The 27745-nt window shown below is 42.8% G+C and overlaps 2 protein-coding genes across 4 annotated transcripts in view; one reads left to right on the top strand and one right to left on the bottom strand.

Moving 5' to 3' along the window:
* Window positions 1-1849: 1849 nt before the first annotated feature.
* Meig1 (meiosis/spermiogenesis associated 1) lies at window positions 1850-20176 on the bottom strand. The gene is made up of 3 exons (XM_075971101.1): window positions 20113-20176; window positions 4685-4851; window positions 1850-2030 (listed from the first exon to the last, which is right to left on the bottom strand). The coding sequence occupies exons 2-3, from the start codon at window positions 4820-4822 to the stop codon at window positions 1902-1904; spliced, it is 267 nt and encodes an 88-aa protein (XP_075827216.1). The 5' UTR covers window positions 4823-4851; window positions 20113-20176; the 3' UTR covers window positions 1850-1901.
* A 4873-nt stretch (window positions 20177-25049) lies between these two features.
* The window catches only part of Dclre1c (DNA cross-link repair 1C), a 43174-nt gene continuing 40478 nt past the window's right edge, over window positions 25050-27745 (top strand). For 2 of the 3 annotated variants that reach the window (XM_075970479.1, XM_075970478.1), the window contains exons 1-2: window positions 25050-25213; window positions 26579-26630. In XM_075970479.1, coding sequence (XP_075826594.1) covers window positions 25105-25213; window positions 26579-26630 — 161 coding nt within the window. In that variant the 5' untranslated portion in view covers window positions 25050-25104. The remainder of the gene's footprint in view (window positions 25214-26578; window positions 26631-27745) is intronic. The other variant, XM_075970480.1, reaches the window with a different exon arrangement.

Below are 27745 nucleotides of genomic sequence, written 5' to 3'. Positions count from 1 at the left end.
GCCGTGGAGCTGGCACTTCACCCAAGCTGAATGGGATGATCATAACGTCAGCAACAGAACTGTGTAGCAAGCAGCAAAAAGCACGCACTGACAGAGCAAGCAGTGGAATCACTAACTAATAGATCCATCATGAGAGAAACAAAAGCAAAACTTTCCTTGAATTGACTATCAGTGTGGAAAACAAAACAAAACAAAAATCCAGCAGGCCAGAAAGATAGGGAGGGAGGGAGGGAAAGCGGGATTAGTGTTTTAATGGATTTAGGTGAGGCCTAGGAGGTTGACTGGTAAACAGAGTGAGGAGATGGCTATCCTTGTTAAAGCCTGCCTGAGTGATTTGAATGTCAGATCAGGAGTTGAATCCATGCACCAATGTGTGGTGATCTGTATGATTTACTTTTCCATTGTTGTGGTAAAATATCATAGCCAAGAGGAACTTACAGAAGAGCCTATTTTGGCTTTTGGTTCAAGGAGGAAGGAAGTGGTTCATAATGATGGGGAAGGCATGGCAACAAGAGACCACAGCAGGAAACTAGGAGCTCACATCTTCAAAAACACACAAAGCAGAAGTAGGCTTTCTAATCTCCCAAACAGGACCTCCAGCTGAGAACCAAGTATGCAAATACTGGGGCCCACAGGGGGTAATTCCCACTAGCCATATGGTCCACATAATTAAATCAGTTGCTGTGACATCCAAAAACTGCGATAACTGGGTAAGAGAAGTGTTATCATTCCCACTGATGGGTTAGATGTGGGGTGAGAAAGCCACCAAACCATTGTCACATCCCCTGGCATCACTAGATGCACAATATGGCTTGAATGTGAAACATCCCTCACAGGTCCATATGCAAGGGGTTTGGTTGTCTGCTGGACTTCCAGAAGTAACCGGGTCCTGAAGGCTCTGTCCTAATCAATGAATTAATCCCATGATAGATTTGTAATATGGCATTATGGGAAGATGACTAAAAGGCGGGGGGACTTGTTGGAGGAAGTCTGCCTTTGGGGGATCTACCTTGTCCTTGGCTCCTGTCTGTGTTCTGGCTGTCATGAGGTGAGCTGTGTTGTTCCAACATGCACTTCCCATCATGACATTCATGCCCAGAAGCAACGAAGCCATTTAACATCAAACCAAAATCTTGGAAACTATGAGCCAGAATAAATCTTCCTCCTTCTAGATTACAGGCCTGATGTGTAATTTCTCAGGGCCCCTCCCTCTTCCTCTGTCTTTCCCTCCTTCCCTCTGTGTGTGTGTGTGTGTGTGTGTGTGTGTGTTCTCGCTCTTCTTGTGATGCTGGACTAACCCTACGTACAGTCACATGCACGTTAGATACATGTCTACATTTGCACGTTTCTACATTTGTGGAGGGCTCCTCCAGGGTAGGTATCATACTTTGTATTTCCACTATGTTCTGCAAGAGGCAAAAGATGCAAGAGGAAAAACAAAACCCTCAGGTTAGAAAATGCAAGTGCTATTGTAGACAGAGAAAGGCTAGGAGCAAGCTCTAAGTGAAGTATTGATCTGCTGTAAGGAAATAAATATATAGTCTAACCCTTGGAGCAGCTTCCAAAGGGTTGGATTCCCAATGGAGCCACTAAAATAAATAAATACATAGTCTAACCCTTGGAGTGGCTTCCAAAGGGTTGGATTCCCAATGGAGCCACTAAAATGCTCAGAAGGAGGTTGAGGGGCAGGGCCCAAAGCTAAGACTTTGTGCAACTGCAGAACTGTTCAGAACCAGCAAGGATGACCAGTCTGGCCAGTACCAGGTTCCATGGTGTTTATGTTGTAAGACACTGAATTAAAGACAGCATTTTGAATTGTTTTGTAAAATGACATTTACATGATGGAAAGTGTTAACAATGAATTCTTAAAATAAGATTGACAAGCCAAAGGAATGAGAAGGTCAGTAGGCGTAAACTTTCACTTTATGGACTTCCTTGTCCTCGCATTCCCTCTGCTTGTCATAGTAGTAGAAAGTATTGTCCCTCCGTTGAAGCTTCTTCACATAGCCTGTCTCTGGCCAGCGGTCTACCTGCACAGGAAGGGCGAGAATGAGAATGTGGTCACGCCAGTTTTATTTCATATCATTTTACCATCAAACACTTGTATCAAAAATTAAAGTCTGGGGGTTGGGGAGATGGCTCAGAGGTTAAGAGCACTGGTTGCTCTTCCAGAGGTCCTGAGTTCAATTCCCAGCAGCCACATGGTGGCTCACAATCACCCCCTAATGAGATCTGTGTGCCGTGCAGGCATGTAGGCAGGCAGAACACTAGATAGACAATAAATAAATGATCAATTAAAGGCTGACGTAAAGTTTTAAGATCCTTCTGCTTTTGGGGAGAGCACTGTGTGCTCACATGAAGCAAACGTCAGTTTCCGGCCTTACTCTGGAGGACACAACACTGAAATGTGCTTCTCTTTACAGGCCAGGTTCGAGGTTTCAGCGTCTACACCACCGCCAAGATTGGAGATACATGCCAAATAATTTAAAATGCGTTGTTTTTAGGTTTCTGAGTGATTGGAAGCATTGCAAGTTCAACAATGAGTGCTGCTGGAGGAAATTGGGGGAGCCCAGGCCCCTGCGCTAACAGCTATGCTGATCACAGGCTTTAGTCTAGGAATTAAGCAGTGGTTCTCAACCTGTGGGTCACAACCCTTTGGGGTTAAAGGACCCTTACAGAGATCGCTTATCAGATATCCTGCATATCATATATTTGTATTACAATTCATACATAACGGTAGCAAAATTATAGTTATGAGATAACAATGAAGTACTTTATGGTTGGGGTCACCACAACATAAGGAACTGTATTAAATATCACAGAATTAGAAAGGTTGAGAACCTCTGGACTAACGGAAGGCACCTATGCACTTCTACCCAAGCTTCAAGTTGATGATCAAGTCCAATTTTTAATAGAACTTGAACCTATAGAGCCCTCAGCAATCCTTTCTTCTCCCCACTAGTCCCTGTTCTGTCTCATTTGTTTATCGTTTGCCTTGATCTGGTTTGCATGCTTTCTTCTTTCTCTCCAGCTTCAATATTATGCTTTCTTGAGCAGGTTAGTAAGTGGTGGCTTTGTTGTTAGTTTCAGACAATATTTCATGTAATTTTCTGTCTGTGGCAAGTAGCCCAAGGATGACCTTGAACTTCTGATCTTTTGCATCCACCTGAGGATTACAGGCGTGTAATTACAACCGTGCTCGGTTTATGTGGTGTTAGAAATGGAGCCCAGGGTGGCTTCATGCATACGAGGCAAGCACTCTACTAACAAAGCTACATGTCCAGCCACAGTGTGTGTGTGTGTGTGTGTGTGTGTGTGTGTGTGTGTGTGTGTGTGCTTGCACACACATATGTGTTCTAGGAACTTGTTAAGTCTCAAGTAATAACTTTTCTTTGGTCCATAACTCATCACAGTGCATTCTGGGACCCAATGTGTTCTTTTTATTGATAAAAATGATCCTTCTAAATTTTGTGAGATACACTTTATCATTATCAAAAGTTCAAGTTTTGGAAAATCAAACCCTTTTCTTTAAGAGGGCCGATACAGGCAGCCCTTCCCTTTCCCAGCCCTCCTATAAATCACAGCCTGCAACTGGAAGGAAAAATGAGTGCACTATTTGGTGAACCGTGTCTACTATTTTCTGGTAAATTTGCCCGCTTTTCCTTTCCAACTCTTTCACCTGTTTTGCTTGAGACAAACTCTCCCAATGTAGCCCAAGCTTAAGATCCCGAGTCTTCTGAGAGCTGGGATCTCAGGCATGTGTCACAATGCCCGGACCTTGTGTCTTCTCTTGCCTGCTTTGATTATGTGACAGTAGAAACAGACCCCACACATCTGGTCAGCGTGGCAGGTCCAGCTGCATTTGCTTTGTAGGAAAATAGCTACAAAGCTTGTTTCTAACGCTTAAGTCAGAGCTGCCACCAACAGGGAAAGGGGGTGTTCCCAAGATGCTGGGACAAATTCTTATCCCTTCACCAGGTTCCAAAGACACCCTTGTTAGTGTATACACACCTACTGGCTCTTCAGAGAACTCCAGGTCGCTCTGTCAGCATCAACTATAAGAATTGCAGGAGGGAAAACTCCACGGTCAGGTAAATGGTCAAATCGGGAGGCACCCAATGGTGTGAGTTATTTAGCTTGCTATCCATTAATGTTAAATTAGTTGTTAATTGTAGAGTGTAGCTACACAGATGTGATGTTTGCTCCTGTAATCCCAGAGCCTGGGAAGCACTAGTAGGAGGACTGATGCTTATCTGAAGTGCTCACTAGGGAATTCAAGGTTAGCCTAGTTTCGAGTGAGATCTTATCTCAAGAAAAAAAAAAACAAGAAAAGAAGAAGCTAATATATACAACTCCTTTCTAATTTACTGTCAAAATAAGCAGAGGGGAAATAATGTTTGACCACAACTGAATATATGATAATAGAGTTACCAGAGTAAGGAAAATGACCGTTTGAAGACTCCTGTATTAGAGAGCGCAGTAGTTCAGAAAGTGAATGTGCCTAGCCAAAGGAGCACACTGGCCCCCAACTTATAGACCACCTTCAGGGGCTTTTGTCTCCCTCTCTTGAGACGGGAGTTTCAGAGAATTCCTTTCAGTGGTGTTTTGTTACTCTGTTATTAAGATACTTTTCCTCCTCTGTGAAGCTGGTTTTTTAGCAAGCTTGAAGAGCCATCAATCTTACCATAGCACCTTGCTTCACTTGTCTGTACTCGATCTCGTCCCGATACCCTGCTTGCTGGAATCTGTACAGGTTCTCTATTTCTTCTGACCATTTCTTGGCGCGACTTATGGATTTCGGTTTCACGTCAGAACTCGCCATGGCTACGGAGGCCTTCCTAGCAATTATTTCTGAAAGAGGTTAGAACAATTTAGTAGGTAACATGCTGACTGCAATTTTCAAAACATTTAGAATGAACAATAACAAGAAAAAAAAAAAGAGAACCTTGCTGGGCGGTGGTGGCACACGCCTTTAATCCCAGCACTTGGGAGGCGAAGACAGGCGGATCTCTGTGAGTTCAAGACCAACCTGGTCTACAAGAGCTAGTTCCAGGACAGGCACCAAAGTTACAGAGAAACCCTTTCTCAAAAAAATAATAATAAAATAAAACAAAATACCTCAGTAAAATTTCACACTTTAACATTCATTTCCAAGACTGTTATTTTTGGGAAAACAAAACAATGCACCCAAAATACTCTTAAGCCCTGGAAGACACGCAGAGAATAACTAATTTCACCATCAAGATCGTATTTGGAGTTGCTAAGTAATGTTCCAAAATAGCCATTCTTGGTTTCTGGACACTAGATAGTGTACATTTACGAAAACACACTGTCAGTTGTATCTGCTCAATATATCGTCAAAATATCCCACCACTATTCCATTGGTTTATAGTCTCGCTCTCTTCCTCCTCCCTCTTTTAAAAAAGGAACCTCGGGACAATCATTCTTAGCAAGGCACGGTGACGGACTTGGGAGGCCAAGGCAGGAGGACCTGGGGTGAGGCCGCTCTGCGCTGCCTACAAATCACTCTTCTTTCTCTCCCCTTCTTGTTCCCGAGATGCACCTTCCATTAATTTCTGAAGACATCGTAATCTATCTTCTTGGGTCACAGTGTCACACCGCCCTCTGGTAGACTAGCGTGGGAGGACAACTGGACCAATTCCATGCTACGGCTTCCAGGGTTACTACTGGTCATTCAGCTATCCAAGCTTGATTCATATTAACTGTCTATAAAGCAAACTTCTATTGCTGAGCTTTTCCCCGGTTACTGGGACTGAACTCAGGACCTCATGAGTCCTAGGCAAGCATTCTACCACTGAGCTACACACCCCAACACCACAGTCAGTTTTTCAAAGGCATTGCCTTGTATTTGTTTTTCTCAAATACTTATTTTGTTACAAAAGATTATTTAGCTGACACTAAGTACCCAAAATTTTCACCATGATTCCTTGAATCCATTCTATTAAAAAAATTTTATTTTGTCTAAAATTCATTGACATAATTCATAAAGAAGATCCTTAAGGGAATTTATGTATTTTTGATCACTGCAACAAATTCTCATTAGGTTATTATTTTAAAGGCCAAGAAACACATTAAAGTACAATGATAGGAAAGGAAAAACTATCCTCATATCAATTAGAGATATCCCTCCTTGCCACTGGGTGAACAGCATCCCAAACATAGGATGAATCAGGAGCATATGAGCAGACTCACAGCAAATGCCTTTACAAATGGAATACATTTGGCTTTAAAAAGGGAAAAGCAGGAAAAGGGAAAGACAGACTTGCTGGATTTCCTTGACTATTTCCTCAGTGTGGAAAATGTAGCCTTCAAGTCTCTTCTCACGGTTAGTAAAAGGGAGGCTATCAGGAGACTGAGGCCTTGGTTTAGCTTCTGGTTTGAGTACTAAGGGGCTGGCCTGGGACAGACAGGAGCTTGTCTACGCTCCCCCTGCGTCCTCTAGATTTTTTGCCCCATTGCTTACATTATCACATTCTAAATAGAAGGCTGTTTACATTCTCTTTGGAAATCACAGTCCCACCTTTGTTCGGTTTAGCTCCAGAGTTAAACTAATGTAAATGAAATCACTGGACTAGTATAGCTCTACTTCTGATGAAAATAGCAACCACACACTGGATAAAGAATCGGGACTGCTTTGTGCATTTTTTCCAGTGTGCAAACTGACATGCACGTTGGTTAGACTAGAGAAGATTAGGCCTTTGTTAGAGTGTGTGTTTTTAGATTTAGGTTCATGCTGCCTCTTATTGACTTCATTGTTACAGTATTGTGAGAGTCTTTTTAAAATAGGGAAAGCCTGACAAAGCAAAAAGGTTTCTTATTTTATAATTCCATTCATTTCACTGTGAAGTTCATTACATCCCCAAGGCACCATTCACTAGCGATGACTAACAAGTGAGTTGAAAAGATGTAGCAGAGCTTGGCAGTCCACTCGTGTAGGGAAGCTGACACACACACACACACACACACACAAATATGATTTGAAGAATCAAGAGAGGGAAAAATGTGAATTCATTTATTAAAGATACATTCAAGCCAGGTGTAGTGGTGCGCATGTTTAATCCATACAGAGACAATTGAGTTTCTGTGAGTTTGAGACCAGCTGCTTGTTCCAGGACAGCCAAAGCTACACAGCGAGACTGTCTCAGACAACAAACAAACAAAGTAAACCCACTCGAGTGGCTAGAGAGATTGCACAGTGGCTACAGCTTCCAAAGTTTAATCTCAGCACCAACTCAAGCACGCACAGCCACCAGAACCTCCAACCCCTAGGAGGCCCATCAGCACCCTCTACTGGCCTCCATGGGCACTGCACCCATGTGTACACGGCTTCTTAAGACATGAATACATGTCATAAAAATAATTCTAAAATAATAAAAAAAACTTTTAAAATATTCAAAATTAGTCATATTTTCTATGAAGTTAGTGGCTGAATCACTTTACTGTGTCTATAGACAAATCTTGTTTTCTTAGGTTTGTGGTTTGGGGTTAGTTTTGTTTCCCCATCATTTTTACTCTAGGCTTAGCTGTTTGACAATAGGATGCTTTGATTTGCTTGTATCATTCAAAAATATCTGCCTTAAGCAAGAATCATACACTTTTGTTGACTCCCCATGGGAAGCCTTACCCTTTCTGAGGAGTGGATGGGGGTGGAGCAGGAGGAGGGGAGGGAGTGGGAACAGGGATAGATGTAAAATAAGAAAATATTGTATTTAAAAATTCTTAATTAAAAGTAATAACCTTGGGGCTGGAGAGATGGCTCAGAGGGTAAGAGCACTGGCTGCTCTTCCAGAGGTCCCGAGTTCAATTCCCAGCAACCACATGGTGGCTCACAACCATCTGTAATGAGATCTGGTGCCTTCCTTGCCAGCAGTACATTGTATGCTTAATAAATAAATCTTTTAAAAAAAAAAAGTAATAACCTTGAAGATAAAAAGATATTTTCCTGAGTGCCACGTCTTTTGCCACTTTCAGTGTAAGCAACACACATGAAACTTCTGCAGGCTACGGGAGGAGGAAAAGGGTGCCACACCCAGGCAAAGCTTCAGGAAGGGAAGTTTTTCTCAGCGGGAATGCCCATCTTAAAGACATTATCTATCAGACATCTGGAAATGTAACGCCAATTTCATCATAACAGAACGAGACTATTTCGTGTCTAGTTTAGGAAAAAGCAAACGGAAAGTGAGCCTCGTGAAGCTCTGTGAAGCATTCTGTGCTCGGGATCGCACAGACAGACCACCTGCCCAGAGCAGGTGCTGCAGTTCAAACAACATCAGCAGGAACTTCCTCGGGTGCTGAACAGCATTTACTTTCAACCTCCGGCTCTGAGCTAACGTATCTATGACTGTGAGGAAAACAGATTTGTTACTTAGCAGACCACTAGGTAAGAATTTTATAATAACAAAAATCGACAGAAGCTATTCCCTTGCTCTGTTCCAACCTGCCCCTCTTATGTCCGTAATTATGTCAATGTAATTGACAAATGCATTATTTTTTCGCCTGACTTTTGCTCTATGGTAACAAACTTCATTTATTCTCTTCCGTGGTGGAAGATAGCAAGCAGAGGAACCTGAATCCATGTTCTCATGCCATGGCCACGCTCACATTTATCTAGAATTAACTATCCCTTACTATCTTTGGGATGGGAGGTACGTTTTGAAGAGATAAACTTACTATCTTTGGAATGGGAGGTACGTTTTGAAGAGATAAACATTCCTTGCTTAAATACTTCAGTGACTATGGGAAAATACAATGCCATTGCTACTTCTGATAGTGACACTCGGGACTTTAAAATGCAGTGCTTTACTTTGGCCATTGGGGCAGGGGGACTAATAAAAATGCATTTGTCTTTCTGACAAGAAGTGTCTCAGACACTGTGACCTGACATCTCTAGGTGGGAAAGAAGTCAAACAGGAGTGAAAAGGAGAACAGGGCTTTTGTAAAACTTCAGTCATGACTAAAGGGAAATCATAAAAGCTGGTAGACATTAAACTGAGAGAAACAAGAAACCAAAGTACCCAGAAAACAAACAAAAACAAACAAACAAAAAACATTGTGGAAAAACCCACATCTGACTGAACTTGATATTAAAAAAAAAAAAGATATGTGACCCTTTTATTTTGTTTTGTTTTTATTGAGCTATATATTTTTCTCTGCTCCCCTCCTTTCCTGTCCCCTCCCCTTCTATCCTCTGCCAATGTCCCCATGCTCCCAATTTACTCAGAAGATCTTGTCTTTTTCTGCTCCCCATGTAGAATAGATGCACATATGGCTCTCTTAGGGTCCTCATTGTTGTCTAGGTTCTCTGGGATTGTGAATTGTAGGCTGTATTTTCTTTGCTTTATGTCTAAAAGTCACTTACGAATGAGTACATATGATATTTGTCTTTCTGGGTCTGGGTTACCTCACTCAGTATGATGTTCTCTAGATCCATCCATTTGTCCACAAATTTCAAGATGTCATTTTTTTTTCTGCTGTCTCTGTTGTGCTTTTCCTGTTGCTTTAAGGGACAAGCCACGCCCACTCCCATTACCTCTGACCTGCCCGCCACCATCTTGGGCCCTTCCTTTTCTGCTTCCTTGACGTGCATGCTTTTCATTATAAGGAAGACCTGGGAATGTTATGGTTTTGGTCCCTTTAAGAGACAAGCCACGCCCACTCCCTCCCCCATCCGCTGAGGCAGACTGATCTTCAGCTTCCAGCCTGAGCTCGCTCTCTTTTCCATCTTCCTCTCGGAGAGGCAGCTTCACTTCTGCCTCTCTCCCCACTTCTCTGCTTCCCCCCTTCTCTGTCTCTTTCTCCTCTTCTCTCTCTCTCTCTCCTCCCTCTCTCTCTGTCCCCCCTTTACCCTTCCTCCTCCATAACCCCCTGAATAAACATTCAACCTCACCCTGCATGTCGTGTCTATCCATGTTTCTGTCTTCTGCCCACCCGCCATGTGTCTCCCTGCCTGGAACCAGCCATTGCTCAGGGACCAGCAGCCATCTCTTCCTGGGGCCCACTGCCTGCTGCCACATGGCCCACCACCACTGCTCTGAGACCAGCCGCTGTCTGCCGCCACATGGCCTCCCGCCACCGCTCGGGCCGCCGCTCTGGGACCGGCAGCCATTTCTGCTGCCTACTGCCATGGGGATCTTGGAGCATTTTTTAAAAAAAGAACAACATTTTGGAGCCGCGTGACTCGGATGATTCGCCCGCCCCAGACTTCCACTTGCTGGCTGTAGGCGCTGTCCGGGACTCTGAGCTCCCTCCTGGGGCAGAATCAGGACTCGAGGACCTTCTCTACAATGACCCACGTGTTCCATCTGCCTGGACGCAGCTCCTCCAAACAACAAATCAACTAATCATGAGTGTCCCCATCTCGGCCAGCTTAACCATCTCTTTTAACCCAAGGGATTGACCGTTGAGATCCCGGCAACCCTTCACGGTTTCTAGGGATGGGGGACCTCCAACCGCGGGCTTTCAGGGCCTCGGTTGTTCCCTTCACTGGCATTCAATTCGGCTTGTCTCCTGTGCTAAGCCCGTGCCTGGGATGGTGTGGCCTTAGCCAGCCCCTCAGCTCACCCGTGCCTGGAGGCCCAGGGTCTCCAGTTCTCCCTCTTTTTCTTTTTTCATTCCTTTTCTTCCTTCTTTTTGTCATAACTGCTGCTACGGTGCAGCACGCCGCTACGGTGTGGCCTGACCTTGGCTGAATCCCTCCTGCCTGGGAATCCCTCTCCCGTTGGAGGCTCGAGTCGATTCAGCCAGGTTATAGCACCCCCCCTGTGAGCTCGGACGCCTGTTCACAGGGCCTGGGTGTTCGTCCGCTATGGTGCGGCCTGACCTCGGCTGAATCCCTCCTGCCCGGGAATTCCTCTCCCATTGGAGGCTTGAGTTGATTCAGCCAGGTTATAACACCCCTTCTGTGAGCTCAGATGCCTGTTCACAGGGCCTGGGTGTTCGTGCCATCTGCATCTTGCCTTAACGGGGAGCCGTTCTCGTTGTAGGCTTGAGGTGCCACGGTTTTTGTGGGTGTTTTCACTGCCTTGACCATGGGAGCCAAGCCATCCAGACCTATCACTCCGGCCTCATGCTTTAATGCCTTACACTTACTCAGTTTTTGTCCAAAATGGCCCCAACTACCTTAAAAAAAATTTAAACGGCCGTTTTTTCGGTTCCAGCCTTTTGCCCCTCCCCTCTGCGGCTTTTTGTTATGGCATGGCGGCTCACCACAGAGCAGACAACATGTGGCGATCGCCATCTTGGCTGAGGGCCAGATGGGTCAGGTGACTTTCTCCGCCATCTTGGCTGAGGGCCAGATCACATGACCACACTCTCCTGGTTTTACCCTGCCTCTTCACTTGGTTTTCACTAAACTCCTCATGCTAACTCTGTTAAATGTGTTTTGAGCAATGGCATGTCTCTGATAGGGCCCATCAGAGTCGTCCACATCGCCCAATTTCTGTTTGTTCTTTTTATACATAATAATACATATATTTTAAACTGGTGAGAGGTTTTGCAAGGTGACCTCACCAAACAAATTTCAAACCAAATTTATCTCTTATGCTACAGTCACTACATGTCTAAAACTTCTGTTTTCACAAACCCAAGGAGTTCTTGTGAGTTCCAGGGAGCTGAATTAAAGAATCCACCTTAAACAGGTCAGATACATCCCTCTCAATTCCCTGGTCCTAAATTTTTTTTTTACCTTAATTTAACTTTGTTCTTTGTTCTGCCAATACCTTAGGGACACCAGACATTCCCATGCCACAGACATCGGTCAGAAGCAAAGAGACCAGCTATGCCAGGATGTGACCAGCACCCAGCCTTCTCTCGTGCCCCCCCAAAGACGACGCCCACAATCAGCCGGAAGCAGTCTTGAGAGTTCGCCGCCCCAGTTCCTTTGGGCTGTGGTGCCTGGTCACCTGCTTTTAATTATAAGGAAGACCTGGGAATGTTGTGGGAACAACAGTCTCCATTATCCTTATCCATTATTCAGTCGAGGGACATTTAGGTTGTTTACAGGTTCTGACTATGACAAAAAAGGTTGCTATGAACATAGCTGAGCACATGACCTTGTGGTATGATTGAGTATCCTTTGGATATATACCCAAAAGTGGTATTGCTGGGTCTTGAGGAAGGTTGGTTCCTAATTTTCTGAGAAATTGCCATACTGATATCCAAAGTGGCTGTAGCAGTTTGCACTCCGACCAGCAATGCAGGTTCCCCCACAACCTCTCCAGCATAAGTTGTCATCAGTGTTTTTGATTGTGGTCATTCTTCCAGGTGAAAGGTGGGATCTTGGAGTTGTTTTGATTTACATTTCTTTGATGGGTAAAGATGTTGAGCATTTTCTTAAATGTCTTTCAGCCATATTAGATTCCTCTGCTGAGAGTTCTCTGTTTAGGTCTGTACTCCATTTTCTTGAGTTCTTTGTATATTTTGGAGATCAGCCCTCTGTCCAATGTGGGTTGGTGAAGATCTTCTCCCATTTTGTAGGCTGTTGTTTTGTCTTGTTGACTGTCCTTTGCTTTACAGAAGCTTCTCAGTTAGTTTCAGGAGGTCCCATTTATTAATTTTTTTCTCAGTGTCTGTGCTACTGAGGTTTTAGGAAATGGTATCCTGTGCCAGTGTGTTCAAGTATACTTTCCATTTTCTCTTCTATGAGGTTCAGTGTGGTTGGTTTTATGTTGAGGTCTTTGATCCATTTGGACTTGACTTTTGTGCATGGTGATAAATATGGATCTGTTTTTATTCTTCTACATGTTGATATCTAGTTATGCCAGCACCATTTGTTGAATATGCTTTTTTATCCATTGTATATTTTTTTGCTTCTTTGTGAAAAATTAGGTTTTCATAGGTTCTTGGACTGAAATCCGGGTCTTCAGCTCGGTTCCATGGTCCTCCTGTCTGTTTTTATGTCAATACCAAGCTGTTTTCTGTACTGTAATTCTGTAGCAGAGCTTGAAGTCGGGGATTGTGATGCCTCCAGAAGTTATTTTATTGTACAAGATTGTTTTGGCTATCCTGGATTTTTTGCTTTTCCATATGAAGTTGAGTATTGTTCTTTTGAGGTCTGTGAAGAATTTTGTTGGGATTTTGATGGGCATTGCATTGAATCTGTAGATTGCTTTTGATAAGATTGCCATTTTTACTATGTTAATTCTACTTATCCAAGAGCATGGGAGGTCTTTCCAATTTCTAGTGTCTTCTTCAATTTCTTTCTTCAAAGATTTAATGTTCAGGTCTTCCACTTGTTTGGTTGGTGTTACTCCAAGATATTTTATGCTGTTTGTGGCTATTGTGAAGGGTGATGTTTCTCTGATTTCATTCTCAGTCTATTTATCATCTGTGTACAGGAGGACTACTGATTTTTTTCCGAGTTAATCTTGTATCCTGCTACATTATTGAAGATGTTTATGAGTTGTAGAAGTTCCTTGATACAATTTTTGTGGTCAGTTATGTAAACTATCATATCATCAACAAACAGCGAGAGTTTGACTTCTTCTTTTCCAATTTGTATACCCTTGATCTCCTATTGTTGTCTTATTGTCTAGCTAGGACCTGAAGTACTATATTGAATAGATATGGAGAGAGTAGAAAACTTTGTTTTGTTACTGATTTCAGTGGGATCACTGTGAGTTCCTCTCCATTTAGTCTGATGTTGGCTGTTGGCTGCATATTGCCTTTATTATGTTTAGGTATGTCCCTTGTATCCCTGCTCTCTCCAACACCTTTATCATGAAGGGATGTTGTATTTTGTTGAAGGCTTTTTCAGCATCTAATGAGATGATCATGTGGGATTTTTTTTCCATTCTGTTTATATGGTGAATTACATTGACAGATGTTGGTATGCTGAAGCATCCCTGCATCTCTGGGATGAAGTCAACTTGATCATGGTGGATGATTTTTCTGATGTGATCTTGGACTTGGTTTGCCAATATTTTAATGAGTAATTTTCCATCAATGTATATAAGTGAGATTGGTCTGGTAATTCTTTTTCTTAGCAATGTTTTTGTGTGGTTTGGGTATCAGGGTAATTGTAGCTTCATAAAAAGAGTTTGACAATGTTCCTTCTGTTTCTATTTCATGGAACATTTAAGGGGTATTGGTATTAGTTCTTTGAAAATTTTGTATAATTCTTCACTGAAACTATCTGATTCTGGATTTTTTTATTTTGAGACTTTGGTGACTGTTTCTATTTCTTTAGCAGTATAGTTCTACTTAATTTGCTTATCTGGTCTTGATTTCATTTTGGTAAGTGATTTTTATCCAGAAAATTGCTCATTTCCTTTAAGTTTTCCAATTTTGTGGAGTACTGGTTTTTGAAATATAACCTAATGATTCTCTGGATTTCCTCCATGTCTGTTGTTATGTCCCCCTTTCACTTCTAATTTTTTAAATTTGGATATTCCCTCTCTGCCTTTTGTTTAGTTTGGATAAAGGTTTGTCTATTTTGTTGATTTTTCTCGAAGAATCAACTCCTTGTCTCATTGATTCTTTGTATTGTCTTCTTTGTTTCCTTTTTGTTGATTTCAGCTCTCACTTTGATTGTTTCCTGCCATCTAGTTCTCCTGGGTGAGTTTGCTTCTTTTTGTTCTAGAGTTTTCAGGTGCTCTGTTAACTCACTAATGTGGGATTTTTCCAACTTCTTTAAATAAGCATTTAGTGCTGTGAACTTTCCTCTTAACACTGATTTCATTGTGTCCCATAAATTTGGGTATGCTGTATGATCATTTTCACTGAATTTTAGGAAGTCTTTCACCTCATTCTTTATTTCTTCCTTGACCCATTGATGATTCAGGTGATCATTGTTTAATTCCATGTGTTTGTGGGTTTTCTGGAATTAGTGTTGATGTTGAATTCTAATTTTAAGCCATGGTGATCTGATAAGATACATGGGGTTGTTCCAATGTTTTTGTTTCTGTTGAGGTTTGCTTTGTTACCGAGTATGTGGTCAATTTTTGAGAAGGATCCATGAGGTGCTGAAAAGAAGATATATTCTTTTATGTTTGGATGGAATGTTCTATAGATGTCTGTTAAGTCCATTTGTGTCATAACATCTGTTAGTTCCCTTATTTCTCTGTTCATTTTTTGTCTGACTGACCTGTCCAGTGGTGAGAAGGGAGTATTAAAGTCTTCCACTATTAGTGTGTGGGTTTTAATGTGTGATTTAAGCTTTAGAAGTGTTTCTTTTACATATGAATGTGCCTTTGTATTTGGGGCATAGATGTTCAGTATTGAGATTTCCTCTTGATAGATTGTTCCTATGACTAATATGAAATGTACTTCTTTGTCTCTTTTGGTTGATTTTAGTTTGAAATCTATTTTACTAGATATTAGGATAGCTACACCAGCTTGTTTCTTAGGTCCATTTGATTGGTCCATTTTTTCTAACCCTTTACTCTGAGATGATGTCTGTTTTTGAGGTTGAGATGTGTTTCTTGTGTGTAGCAGAAAGATGGATTCTGATTTCGTATGCAATCTGTTAGCCTGTGTCTTTTTATAGGTGAGTGAGCCCATTCATAGTAAGGGATATTAGTGGCCAGTAATTGCTCGTTCCTGTTTAGTTTTTGTTGGTGGTGATGTTATTGTGTGTGTTTCCCATTTTTGGGATTTGCTGCTGTGAGATCATCTGTTGTCTGTGTTTTTGTGGATGTAGTCAACTTTCTTGGGTTGGAGTTTTCCTTTTAGTACTTTGTGTAGGGCTGGGTTTGTGTCTAGGTTTTGGTTAAATCTGGTTCTGCCATGGAATACCTTGTTTTGTCTGTCTATGGTGATTGAAAGTTTTGCTGGATATAGTAGTCTGTGCTGGCATCCTTGGTCTCTTAATGTCTGCATAACACTTGACAAGGACCTTTCATTGTTTCTATTGAGAAGTCAGGTATAATTCTGATAGGTCTGCAATTATATGGTACTTGGCCTTTTTCCATTGCTGCTCTTAATATTCTTTCTTTAATCTATATGTTTAGTGTGTTGATTATTATGTGGTGAGGGGAGCTTTTTTTTATTGATCCAGTCTATTTGGTGTTCTGTAATCTTCTTGTATCTTCATATGCATATCTTTCTTTAGGTTAGGAAAGTTTCCTTCTATGATTTTGTTGAATATATTTTCTGTACTTTTGAACTATACTTTTCTTCTTCTATCCTTTATTATTCTTAGGCTTTGTCTTTTCTTCATGTATCATATTTCCTGCATATTTTGTGTTAAGCTTTTATTAGATTTAATTTTTTATTTGACCAACGAGTCTGTTTCTTCTATTGTATCTTCAGTGCTTGAGATTCTCTCTTCCATCTCTTGTGTTCTGCTGTTCATGCTTGCATTTGTGGTTCTTGATCATTTTCTCATGATTTCTCTTTCTATAATTCCCTCGGTTTGTATTTTCTTTATTGTCTCTATTTCTGTTTTCTAGTCCTAAATAGTTTCTTTCATCGGTTTGATTGCTTTTTCTTGGTTTTCTTTAATGGATTTGTTGATTTCTTCCAATTGTTTGTTTGTCTTTTCCTCCATTTCTTTGAAGGATTTGTCATTTCCTCTTTAAGGGCCTCAAATATTCTTCTAAAGTTATTTTTAGGTCATTTTTTTTCTGCTCCATCTTTATTGGGGTGTTCAAGTCTTGCTGTTGTAGGGTCACTAGTTTTCATTGGTGTCATGTTGCTATTTGTGGTCTTGAGAATATTCCTACCTTGTCTATCAATCTTTTCCTCTAATTGATATAGTTGGGCTGTGTCTCTGGTGATCAATCTTCCAAGTGCCAGGGTATCCAAGACTCAGATGGTTGCTCCTTGTGGTGCAGTCAGGGCCACAGTTCCAGTCACCCCAGAGGTCAGGCCACGGGTCTAGTCACCTGAGAGGTCACTCGGTGTTCCTGGTCTCCGTGCTCTTCGAGGATCATTCTGGCCTGCTCCCATGGAAGTTGCTTGCTTGAGGCTGTTCCTGCTGATGTAGCTGGCTCAAGCCTGCTCTGGCTGAGGTTACTAGCTCATACCTGTTCCCACAGATATCCCTGGCTCGGGCCTTCTCCCACGGAGGCCCTTGGCTTGGGCCCAGCCCCAAAGAGGTCTCTGGCTCAGGCCTGCTCCCTCGGTGGTCGCTCCCTTGTACCTGCTCCTGTGGAGATGTAGCCTTGTACTCATGGAGTATTCAATTTATCCAGTGAGGAGCCTTACCTTTTAGGTTAGTGATAGGGATTTCAGATTTTCTTCCCTTTTTCTCAACTTCTAAAGAAAGTTCCACATCTCTTCTTAGGAAATGCTGTGGTGTTTCTCTTCGTGGATCCAAATTAGTCAATTCAGCAAGTATTTCTGTCCAGTCAGGAACTTGTCATGATAAAGCTTGAACTGAAGACCTTTACTTCCGCTTCTAGAAGACCAGGAGGGATGGGAGGGCCCCGAATGAACTTGTAAACCAAGCGATACAGATCAACAAATCAGAAGGTGGAAGAAACTATGGCACCCAAGTGTTCCTTGGTTGATTATGAAGTTTACCAGAAAGATATATAGCTAGATCCAGAAGCGGCTTATTTGGCCAAGGAGGAAACATAGATGGAAGTGCAGTTTAGCATACAGGAAACTTCTTTCCCGGGAATTGAGGCAAACCCGAGCTTCCATGAAACAGTTAAAACTACAGAAACCGTTGGAGGAATTACTGACCAGACTTAACATGCTAGGACACAAGTACATCTTGTTGAAGTCCGGATGATAAAATATATCACAACCATTCCAGATAAAACCTGAGAAAGACACCAGGCTGCAGCCCTGGAGGGTTAGGGACGTGAGTAAGATGGCCATGGGATAATCTATGGTCCTTACCGTGGTCCACAGAGCAAGGTCTACATTGGGTAGTCTGGGAAAAAAAGCATTCAGCATGACCAGTGTGCATCCCACCACACTCAACGCTTCAAGAAGAGGGTTTGGAGTCTCCATCAACGTATTTTTTTGAGCAGGTCTTTTTCTGAGGAAGTTCAGTGTAATCTTCTGGAGTTCCTTCAAAATATTTCATTGTCAAGGCAAGAACAGATGAGTAAGAAACTCACAGCTGACGCACAGTGCAGATGACCTCAGAATCCCTGCAGTCTGCGACCCCAGCTCCTGCTAAAGCCGTACATAGTAGTATGAAGGAAGTCAACATGCAAAGAGCTGACCTGGGAACAGCCAGGAACCCACGAGCAAATCCAAATGCGGCGCTGCTGCTGGACCTTCTCTTGGGTAAGGATGCTCACTGCTACTTTTGGATTGATTGATGCAGGGGAACTTAAGCTCATAGTCTAACCGGGTGCACAAAAGTAAGGAGAATGAGAAAACAGTGCCTACATGGAAGTGCGAGAAATTTACCTGTGGGCATTATTATTATGCTAGAGATGAGATTTGTAAAATTCCAGGCAAGAGGTTTGTATATAAATTTGTTTGTAACCAGAAGACACTTATTTTATCTTTGACACTGGGTCTCATATTGTCCAAGGCGGGCTCGAACTCCTGAGGATGATCTTGAACTTCTGATCCTCCTGGCTTCACATCCCAAGAGATGGGATTTCAGGCATTTGTATCACACCTAGTTTTATGGAATGCTGTTATAAATGTGTGCTAATAAATTGAGGATATTATTTAGCTGTCTTCTCCCCTGATTAATGGTGATGTTCAGGCCTGATGTTTCTTTAAAAACGGCTATTCTCCCAAATATTTTTGGTGAAGCATGTTGGGGGTTTTTTTGTCCATTTTATTCTACTGCCTTTCATAAAGAATGGGTGAGTCTTTGAAATAGCACAAAGTTGTTTTAAAATTCATAACTGCAAAGCAAGACTAACAATGTCATCAGATGTAAAGGATATACAAATATCAATGCTTCAATATTAGACTTGTTGCCAGGAAAAAAGAATCCTCAATCTTTTGTGAAAGGAATACTTTTTCATTAATTTTTACTCTGTGAAGACACTACCACAATAACTATATATATAACTATATATATATATATGTATGTATGTATGTATATATTTCTGTTTTTGTAAGGCTGTGTAAAAACAGTCGTTTTCTAGTTTTGCTCACATAAGAACACTTATGCATAGCATTTTAAAATAGTGAATAAAAAAATATTATATAATACATATTTTCTATAATACATATATGTATCACTACAAACAGGAAGTGGCAATGCTTGAGTGTCTACGTTTTAGAAACTGAATTTCATTAAGCACTATTAAGGGCTATATGTGTACTGGGAGGGGAAAAAATGCCACCAAACCCAAGTCCCTGAGAAATGAAGGCTCTAATGTAAAAGCAGACACCTGCGATGTAGCAGTCACCGCAAGTTCTACAACAGGAAACCCACAACTTAAATGAGACGGTTTGTTATGCATCCCCCTCTTATGACCTACTTAGTTTCTTCCTCTCCTTAACCCTAAAGCTTATGTTCACAAACCTGGATCCCAGGACCTTTTTCCTTATCGCTCTTGGCCGTGTGCCACCTTAATTACATCTTTTTCTACTTTTCACGTTGAGCGTCTCTTTGATGAGTGTTTTAGGGATCGATCCTGCCTACTGTCGCTGAAGCTACTGTCCCTTAACGCTAATAACACAACATGACAACATGCCTAATCTAAGGGCCCCAACTCTCCTCACATTAATTCATTATCTGTGCTCCAAGCAGGTGGGAGAATATAACTGAGGATCCCTTTAAACTATACGTAAACCTTGGCCAAGATAATGAACGTGACTGTTAATCTGAACTCAGTTCTCACACTGTGTCCGAAACAGAACACCATTTTCTGAACCCAGTCAAAGTGCCACCCCCCAACCCCAAGCACTCCCCAATGGTCGATCCACAGCCCAGGTGTGCAAATTAGCGATTGTGGAGCATAAAGCCACCCTTAAGAGCGTTCCCACAGTTAGCGTTCTGTCTGCCAGAAACCACTTTCTTTTTGCCATAAATCACTATTTCTGTAAGGTATAATTTGCCCAGAAGAAGCAGGGCTAGAGACAGTCCTCTGAACCCGGGCATTACATGGAAAAGCCATTACTTGAGCTGCCTCGGGAAGCAGAAGAGTTTAGCTGGGGAGCCTATCCGAAGATGTAGGAAGGGCCAAATAAAGACCCGCCCTAAAAGACAGAAAACCCAGGTACCAGGGTGGCCGGGCGGAAGGGGCGGGGCTTGCGCTCCCGGGGCGGGACGGAGCCAGGGGCACGGTGGTCAGGGCCCGGGTCCTCGCTGCCCATCCGCTCAGGCCCGGCTCCCGCTATCCGCGGTTACCCTGGTTCAGCCGGCCTCGCTGGAGGGTGCTGCGGTGCTCGCGTTCTCTACTCGGGATCTGTGGGCTGAGTCAGCCAGGGGCCAACTGTTGCGGCCGCTGCCGCCGGCTCGCCTCCTAGCAACGCAGTGACGCCACCCCGCCGGCTCGCGTAGGCCACGCCCAGCTCCTTCAGGCCCCGCCCCCTGCTCTTGGGGTTTGTGTGCACTTTAAGGACTAGACTGGGAGAGGAGATCTGTGTTCTGTACAGTGGAATGCACCAGCTGGGAACTGTTCACTGCTGCGATGAGGCGGAGACTCAGAGGCGTTATATGAAAGCCTTTGATTGAGTAGAGATCGCAGAGGTTCTGGATCCTGATAAAAGATAACTGTCAATGTGTATAGATTCAAGTAATCCATCCGCCATGGTGTCTGGTAATGACTAAATAAAAGTTAACTAACGTCTATAGCTTTATTTTCCCAACAGCATCTTCACTAACACTTAATATATCACCTATTTCGGTGAAAAGTGATTCAAGGTCGGTATTTTTGAGTGGAGAGCCATGATGATTTGCTAATAAGTAGAGGGTGAAAGGGAAAAGGACGATGAGTGAGAGCCAGTTCACTGAAAATTCCCAGAATGTAAGAATTTTGTGAGCCAGGTAAACACAAGCCTTGTTTTTTTTTCCCCCACGGGTTAAATTCTGCAAAATTCTTTTTAAGGAGTCACTAAATACTAAAAATAAAAAGGATCTATATATAACTCCCAGATTAATTTCCTTAGCCAAGATATATCTCTGAATTTTAGATTTATCTGTATAATTTGTACTCTACATCCAGAGCCAACCTCTTCCCCCAAACAAAGGAAATTCTGCTGCTTCCACATCTTCCACTTTGAATAGCTGTTGCCCGGTGCTCTCTGTTTCTCTTAGTCCACCCATCACTGAGACCTGTTGGCTTTGAGATCTCCATGTAAGTCCAAAAAGCCATATCTTTGCAGTTTCTCTTGTGATTACAGTAATCCCCAGCATCTCTCCTCACCTCCACTCAACACAATAGTCAGCACAACCCACTTAAAACCTAAGTCAGATTATGTCAGTCTTGGGCTTGGCTTGGGTCCCTGCAATAGCTTTCTATTTTATTCTCAGTAAAAACAAAACAACAAGAAACCTCTCAGAGATTTACAAGTCCAGTAAAGACTTAGGAATTTGCATATTACCCATTCAGATTTGCTGTCTTCCTCTGTAGTCCTGCATCACAGATGGCCTAACAGCTCCTAGCGTGCAGTAGATGCAAACAGAGGATGCTTAGGATGAATACATGCATTTCACCACCGCACTGCTGCTGGTTCCGCTCTGACGCAATGAAGGAAGCAGGATAACAAGGGAGTTCTGCGGGAGGTTCTTCAGAACACAGTGGCCTTGAATGTAAATCTGGACTCCGCTTATTGAGAACGACCTTGTACAATTTCCATAACAACCTCCACAACCTTAAATAACAAAAATGAACCTCTCTGCTAGGGTTGCTATGAAAGTGAAATACAGAAGACTGACGGCATCTGGACCCACACAAGGGACAGTGAGAAACTACTGCAGTCTACAAACAAAGGTTTTTTTGACTACTTTACTTGCCAACACCGTGCCTTAGTGTTTAGCTCAGGGTCTGTAACATGATAGAGAGTGAGTCACTGTTTGTTGAAGAAATGAATAAATTTTGACCATCAGATTTCCTGGAATATGACAGTAGCTTCTTTGGTTCCTTTCCTGAGAGCTGTGTATTATTTCATATAGATTTCGTACATGTAAACAGTATTTTTAAGTCTCTCTCTCTCTCTCTCTCTCTCTCTCTCTCTCTCTCTCTCTCTCTCTCTCTGTGTGTGTGTGTGTGTGTGTGTGTGTGTGTGTGTATCTGAATGTGGATACTTCTGGAAGCCTGGGGCATTGGATCCCTGGAATTAGAATGACAGGTGATTTTTGAGACACCCAATATGAGACATGAGAACTGAACTTGATCTCCCTGCGGGAGCAGTATGAAGTCTCAATGTCTCAGCTGTTCCTCCAGCCATGGACAACATATTTTGATTATATCCACATCCAGCCCTTCCTCCCATGCTCCACAGACATCCCAGCAATTCACTTCCACCCTTCATGCCTTTTCTCCCTGCCTTGTTTTTGTAAAAAAAGGAAAAAAAATCTGAGCCCACGATGGCCGAAAATAAGCTCAAAAGCAAATACATGATCAATTCCAGGTGATTGTACCAAGGTGCATCTGTGTCAAATTGCCTAATTTCCCAAAGTCTCGGTTCTAGAGTTGGTTGTCGTTTCGAGACAGGGTCTCACTGTGTAGTTCTGACTGACCTGGATCTTGCTATGGAGACCAGGCCGGCTCCAATTACACAAAGATCCACCTGCCTCTGCTTTGTGCCGCTATACCCAGCAGTCTCAATTTTAAACATAAAACACACACACTCTGCATAACACACGCTATCATGCCACGCCACGCCATACCAAAGAATTGCTTTCAAATAGATCTCTTTATGATTTATTATAAGCGAATGTTGGGTTTGATTGCCTGTGTCATATGTGTTCGGTGTTGTGTAAAAACTTGTAAAAGGAAAGATTCTTGAGTGGAAAAGTTAAGCTGTAAGAGTCTAAGTGTACATGTTGCTTACATTGATAACTTACATTGATAACTTACATTGATAACTTGAGTCTCACCATTATTTCCTACTGTATACATGATAAAGAGGAAAGAAGTGAACAAATAAACAAGAATAAGAACCTTATTTTGCCTTTCCTCTTGAGGATTTTCAACTTAGGAACAATTCTGCAGATAACCAGAACTCAATGCAGAATTTATTATTCTGTATGGGCAACCCAGCCACAGCAATAGTCCCCGTTATCCTAAGACAGACCATCTCATACAAAACCAAGGCTTTGTCAGTTCTGCTGTGGTAAAATGTGTACATCAGTGACTATGTCTAGACTACTTCCCTCCACTGCCTGCCTTCCCTCTTCCCCCCAATTCCTCTTTATGAAAATCTGTATGGGAATGGAACTGTTATGGCTGCAAGAGCAAGCAAATGTTATCTGATCGTGGCATTCTGGCCTGTCTCCTCATAACTTATTCCTGGCATTATTCCAGGATCACTTCTCTCTCTGAGAAATACTGTTTGGCATATTCTTCACTTCCGTGGTTTTTCGAGTGTGCTGAACTCTGAAGGCGTATCTTAGTCAGCTGTAACCGCTGTGGACCCGTAGCTCTCATCTCACAGGGAAGAAGCATTTATTTGGAGTTCTTTTAAGTGACCATGGGCCAGGAACACAGACTTAGGTCACCCTAAATTCTATTTTCCAATGTGGAAACAACTTTGTGAAGTATTATATAACAAAGAAAGTCATAAATCAAGGTATGTTTAAAATGCATTTCTGAGCCGGGCTGTGGTGGTACATACCTTTGATCCCAGTAGGCAGGCAGATCTCTGTGAGTTCAAGGACAGCCTGATCTACAAAGTGAGTTCCAGAACAGCAGGACTGTTTCACAGAGAACCCGTCTCTTAAAACAAAACAAAACAACAACAACAAAAATTCTGGACACACCAGAGAGGCAGATACAGAGAAGGTGGGGAAGCTCTTGTATAGGCCCAAGGTGCTGTCTGACAACATTCTTAGCTTTTGGGTTGGTGGAAACTAGTGGTCCGCTAGATTAATAGAACCAAAAGGTTCTCATCTGTTAGTCACAAGAGGTTAATTCCAACACAGAGGTGGACAAGGAATGGCCATTTCCAAGGGTGAGAAGTAGCCCCAGATAAGGGAATTAGCTCCCTGCCCTTTTGGGAATTTTCCTTCCCACTTCCATAAGGCTTGTCGAAGTGTTCAGCATAGCAAGATTTGGAGGTTCCGGTTGTTTGTGAACAACAGCGTCTAAGAAGAACTTGCTAGGAAGGAGACAATAAAGACCACTGACAAAAGTCTTTGGTGGATCTTATTAGTGTTACCATGAACTTTCTCAAACATCGTCCTCTTCCCTCCGTTTCTTTATAGACATCCTTCTGGCTTCCTAAAAATACAGCTCCAATGATTACTGGAGGCTAACAGATCAACAGGATCTTTTATTTTTCTTTTCCTCTAAGAATCTACGTCTGAATTGTAGCCTTCAAGACATACTTAGCTTATGCACACTGTGAATAAGCACCAACAGACTCTATTAACGAAGAGTCAGAGGTCGTTTTCTCATCCAGCCCTCGTGGTTATCCTGTAAGATACAAACTGGGAAAAGAGGGGGAAAAAGGGAAAAACTCGATCTTCTGTTGACAAGAGGAAATGCAAGGCAGTGTTATTAGAAAAGGGGAAGCTCCCTGGCCACTATTTCCAGCTGTGTTTTATTTCCTGCATCGATTACTCCACAGATGCGGGCAGCTCTGCACCAGTGCACCAAACACTTGGTTTTCTTTGTTGCTTTCTGGTAGGAACGCCACTCTCCAGTGACCTGCTGTGAGATAGCGACACGCTCAGTGAGCCTTGCATTTCCTCTTGTCAACAGAAGATCGGGTTCTTTTTCCTTTTTTCCTCTTCTTCCAGTTTGTATTTTACAGGATAACCACGAGGTTATCTGACTCTTCGTTAATAGAGTCTGTTGGTGCTTGTTCACGGTTGTACTTAAGCTAGTGCACAGCTCTTGCAGTTATTTAAACCGAGAGTCCTGGGTAGCGGGGACAGGACTGGATGTTTTTAGCTCTGCCCCCAGCCGCAAGGCTCCTTTGATTGGACGTGGCTGGGCTCGACCGGCCTATGGGAGGCGGTGCACAGGTTCCCGGAAGTGGCGGCACCCAGGGTCAGTGTGCCTCTCGGCTTCCGCGGCGGGCTTAGGGGCTAGCCTTCCTGGCGCTATGAGCTCCTTCCAGGGACAGATGGTGGAATATCCAACCATCTCTATTGACCGCTTTGACCGGGAGAACCTGAAAGCCCGCGCCTACTTCCTTTCGCACTGTCACAAGGGTGAGTGAGCCCCTCTTGCTATCTACTGCGAGGGCACTGAGGCTGGAGATGGTACGAAAGGTCGGGGCCTGGTCAAGGGGAGAGCAGGCCGCAGACCCAGCGAGGCACTGGAAAGCACCCCTGGTCCCAGTCTGCTCTTAGCCTCGCCTTTGCTTTATTGAGTTCAGTACGACCTCTGTAACCCCAACTCCGGTTGCAATCTGACAGGACCCTGTGGTAAGGCTAAGCTGTTAGAAGTGCTGGTTGCTATCCTAAGAGAGGTTTGGTAAGGTTTAGTTAGCTCTTGCCCATACCTCCCTAACTCTTGTTTGTCACGCGTAAAGAAAATATGTTTCAAAACTTCTACACCCCGCGACGTTAGGCAAGAGCCTGAGATCTGTGTCTGCCTGCCTGCCTGCCTATCTGTCATTCTCTCTCTCTCTCTCTCTCTCTCTCTCTCTCTCTCTCTCTTACACACACACACACTATCTCACACACTAATCTGTCTATTTCTTTGTGTGTGTGTCTCTCTCTGTCTCTATCTCTCTCTGACACACACACACACAACCTGGCCTGCCCAGGTGTTTTTTTGTTTGGTTGGTTGGTTTTGGTTTTTTTTGGGTTTTTTTTTTTTTTTTTTTTTGAGACAGGGTTTCTTCGTGTAGCTTTGGATCCTATTCTGGAACTCACTCTGCTCACTCTGTAGACCAGGCTGGTCTCAAACTCACAGAGATCCGCCTACCTCTGCCTCCTGAGTGCTGGGATTAAAGGATGTACCACCACCGCCCAGCTTATCATTTCTTCTTCTTTTCCTCTTCTTCTTCTTCTTCTTCCTTCTTTTTTCTTCTTCACAGCATTTTTTAATTTAATTTATTTATTATGTATATAATGTTCTGTCTGCATGTATGCCTGCCCACCAGAAGAGGGCACCAGATCTCATAGATGGTTGTGAGCTACCAGGTGGTTGCTGGGAATTGAACTCAGGACCTCTGGAAGTGCAGCCAGTGCTCTTCACCTCTGAGCCATCTTTCCAGCCCCTCATTTTTCTTCTTATATCACTGTTTTAGGTTATCTGGCAGAGTTCTCATATCCTTGGTGTCATCAAATCAGTTCACATAGGTTCTCCTCCTAGCACTTGCCTGCCTTGGTCTCCTCAGCCATGTGGGGCTTGTTTTCATCTGCTCAGGTGGACAACTTTTAGTGGTTCCTGCTCTGTACTCTGAAACATTTTGACCTGTGGGATCAATTTTCTCATAACAGTGAGCCTTATGTAATGTCTCTCAATAGGAAGCTCACAAAGACAGCCCAGCTGTCGTGGGCTGACGAATCCTCTTTTTAAAAAGTGAAACAAAACGTGTTTATGATTTCTGATTATTTTCCTTGTAGATCACATGAAAGGATTGAGGGCTCCTTCCATGAAAAGAAGGCTGGAATGCAGGTAATTGATTTTTGTTACTTATTTGCATATAAGCAGCCATCTTAACTAAGAGATAGCACCTAGACAGAACAGTACTTCCACCTTAAGGGGTAGCCTGATAAGCCTGTATAAACACTATCTAGCTTCCCTACCAATAAGAAATCGAACACTACTACCAATATCCCAGGAACCCTGTGTTATCACTGCTGCTTCTTCTCCCAGAACTAATTCCTATTTTGACCTTTTGTCATGGTGGTTCAACTTTGGTTATTCTTGAATTTTATATAAGTAGAAGACTTGATGTGGTAGTGTAACCCCCACACTGAGGAAACAAGAGGGTTGTGAGTTCAAGGCCAGCCTGGGTTACATAGTAAGAACTTGTCAAAAACAAACAAAAATAAGTAAATAGGATCATATACTCTATAGATTAAAAACTCTTCTTAAACATTTTTCAAAACTTCATTATTTTTGTTTCATGTAAATGCTTGTTTTTGCCTGGGTATATAGTATATATGCATACCACATATGTGCAGTATCCACAGAAGCCAGGTGCCAGGGTAACAGACATTTGTAGTGGCTATGTGAGTGCTAGGAATTGAACCTGGGTCTTCTGGAAAAGCAACTATCCCAACTGCTGAGCCAACTCTCCAGCTCCAACTTTGTCTTAACATTGTATTTCTGTGGCCCATCTGTGTTGCTTTCATTTTTGTGTGTATGATTATGTATATGAGTGGTTGTTCGAGAATCCTAGACTAACAAGATGCCCCGGCTGCTGTGATGGGCCAGGTGTGGTGGAGATTGAGACTGCAGTCGTCCAGGTGGAGCTGTTATGCTCATCAGAACCTCTTGATAACCTTTAAATAGGTACTATTGTTATTCCTGATTTATAGATGAGGAAACTAAGAAGCCAAACAGATTAAATGAGTTGCTCAGTGTCATAGGTCCAGTGAGTGGCAGGACCAGGTTTTTATCCAGATCAGCTATCTATGGCCTTGTAGCATTACCTTGTAACTGAGTGTTTTAAGATAACACCAGTCTCTCAGTTCCTCTGCATCCGGAATTGTGTACAGTGGGGATTGCTCCTTTCTGCCTGCCTGGTGGGACTGAAATCTGAAGACTCGAGTGTCTAAAACTTG

Source organism: Microtus pennsylvanicus, chromosome 4 (assembly GCF_037038515.1).
Source record: "Microtus pennsylvanicus isolate mMicPen1 chromosome 4, mMicPen1.hap1, whole genome shotgun sequence".
Lineage (NCBI taxonomy): Eukaryota > Metazoa > Chordata > Mammalia > Rodentia > Cricetidae > Microtus > Microtus pennsylvanicus.
Note: the sequence above shows the minus strand (reverse complement) of the source record. Positions and strands in the feature narration are given on the sequence as shown.

Excerpts from the sequence above, each read along its gene's own strand:
- Meig1 (XM_075971101.1), bottom strand. The coding sequence starts at position 4,822 with ATGGCGAGTTCTGACGTGAAACCGAAATCCATAAGTCGCGCCAAGAAA. Across the intron at positions 2,031-4,684 it reads AAGTGAAGCAAGGTGCTATG|GTAGACCGCTGGCCAGAGAC; the intron begins GTAAGATTGATG and ends CTTCCTGTGCAG.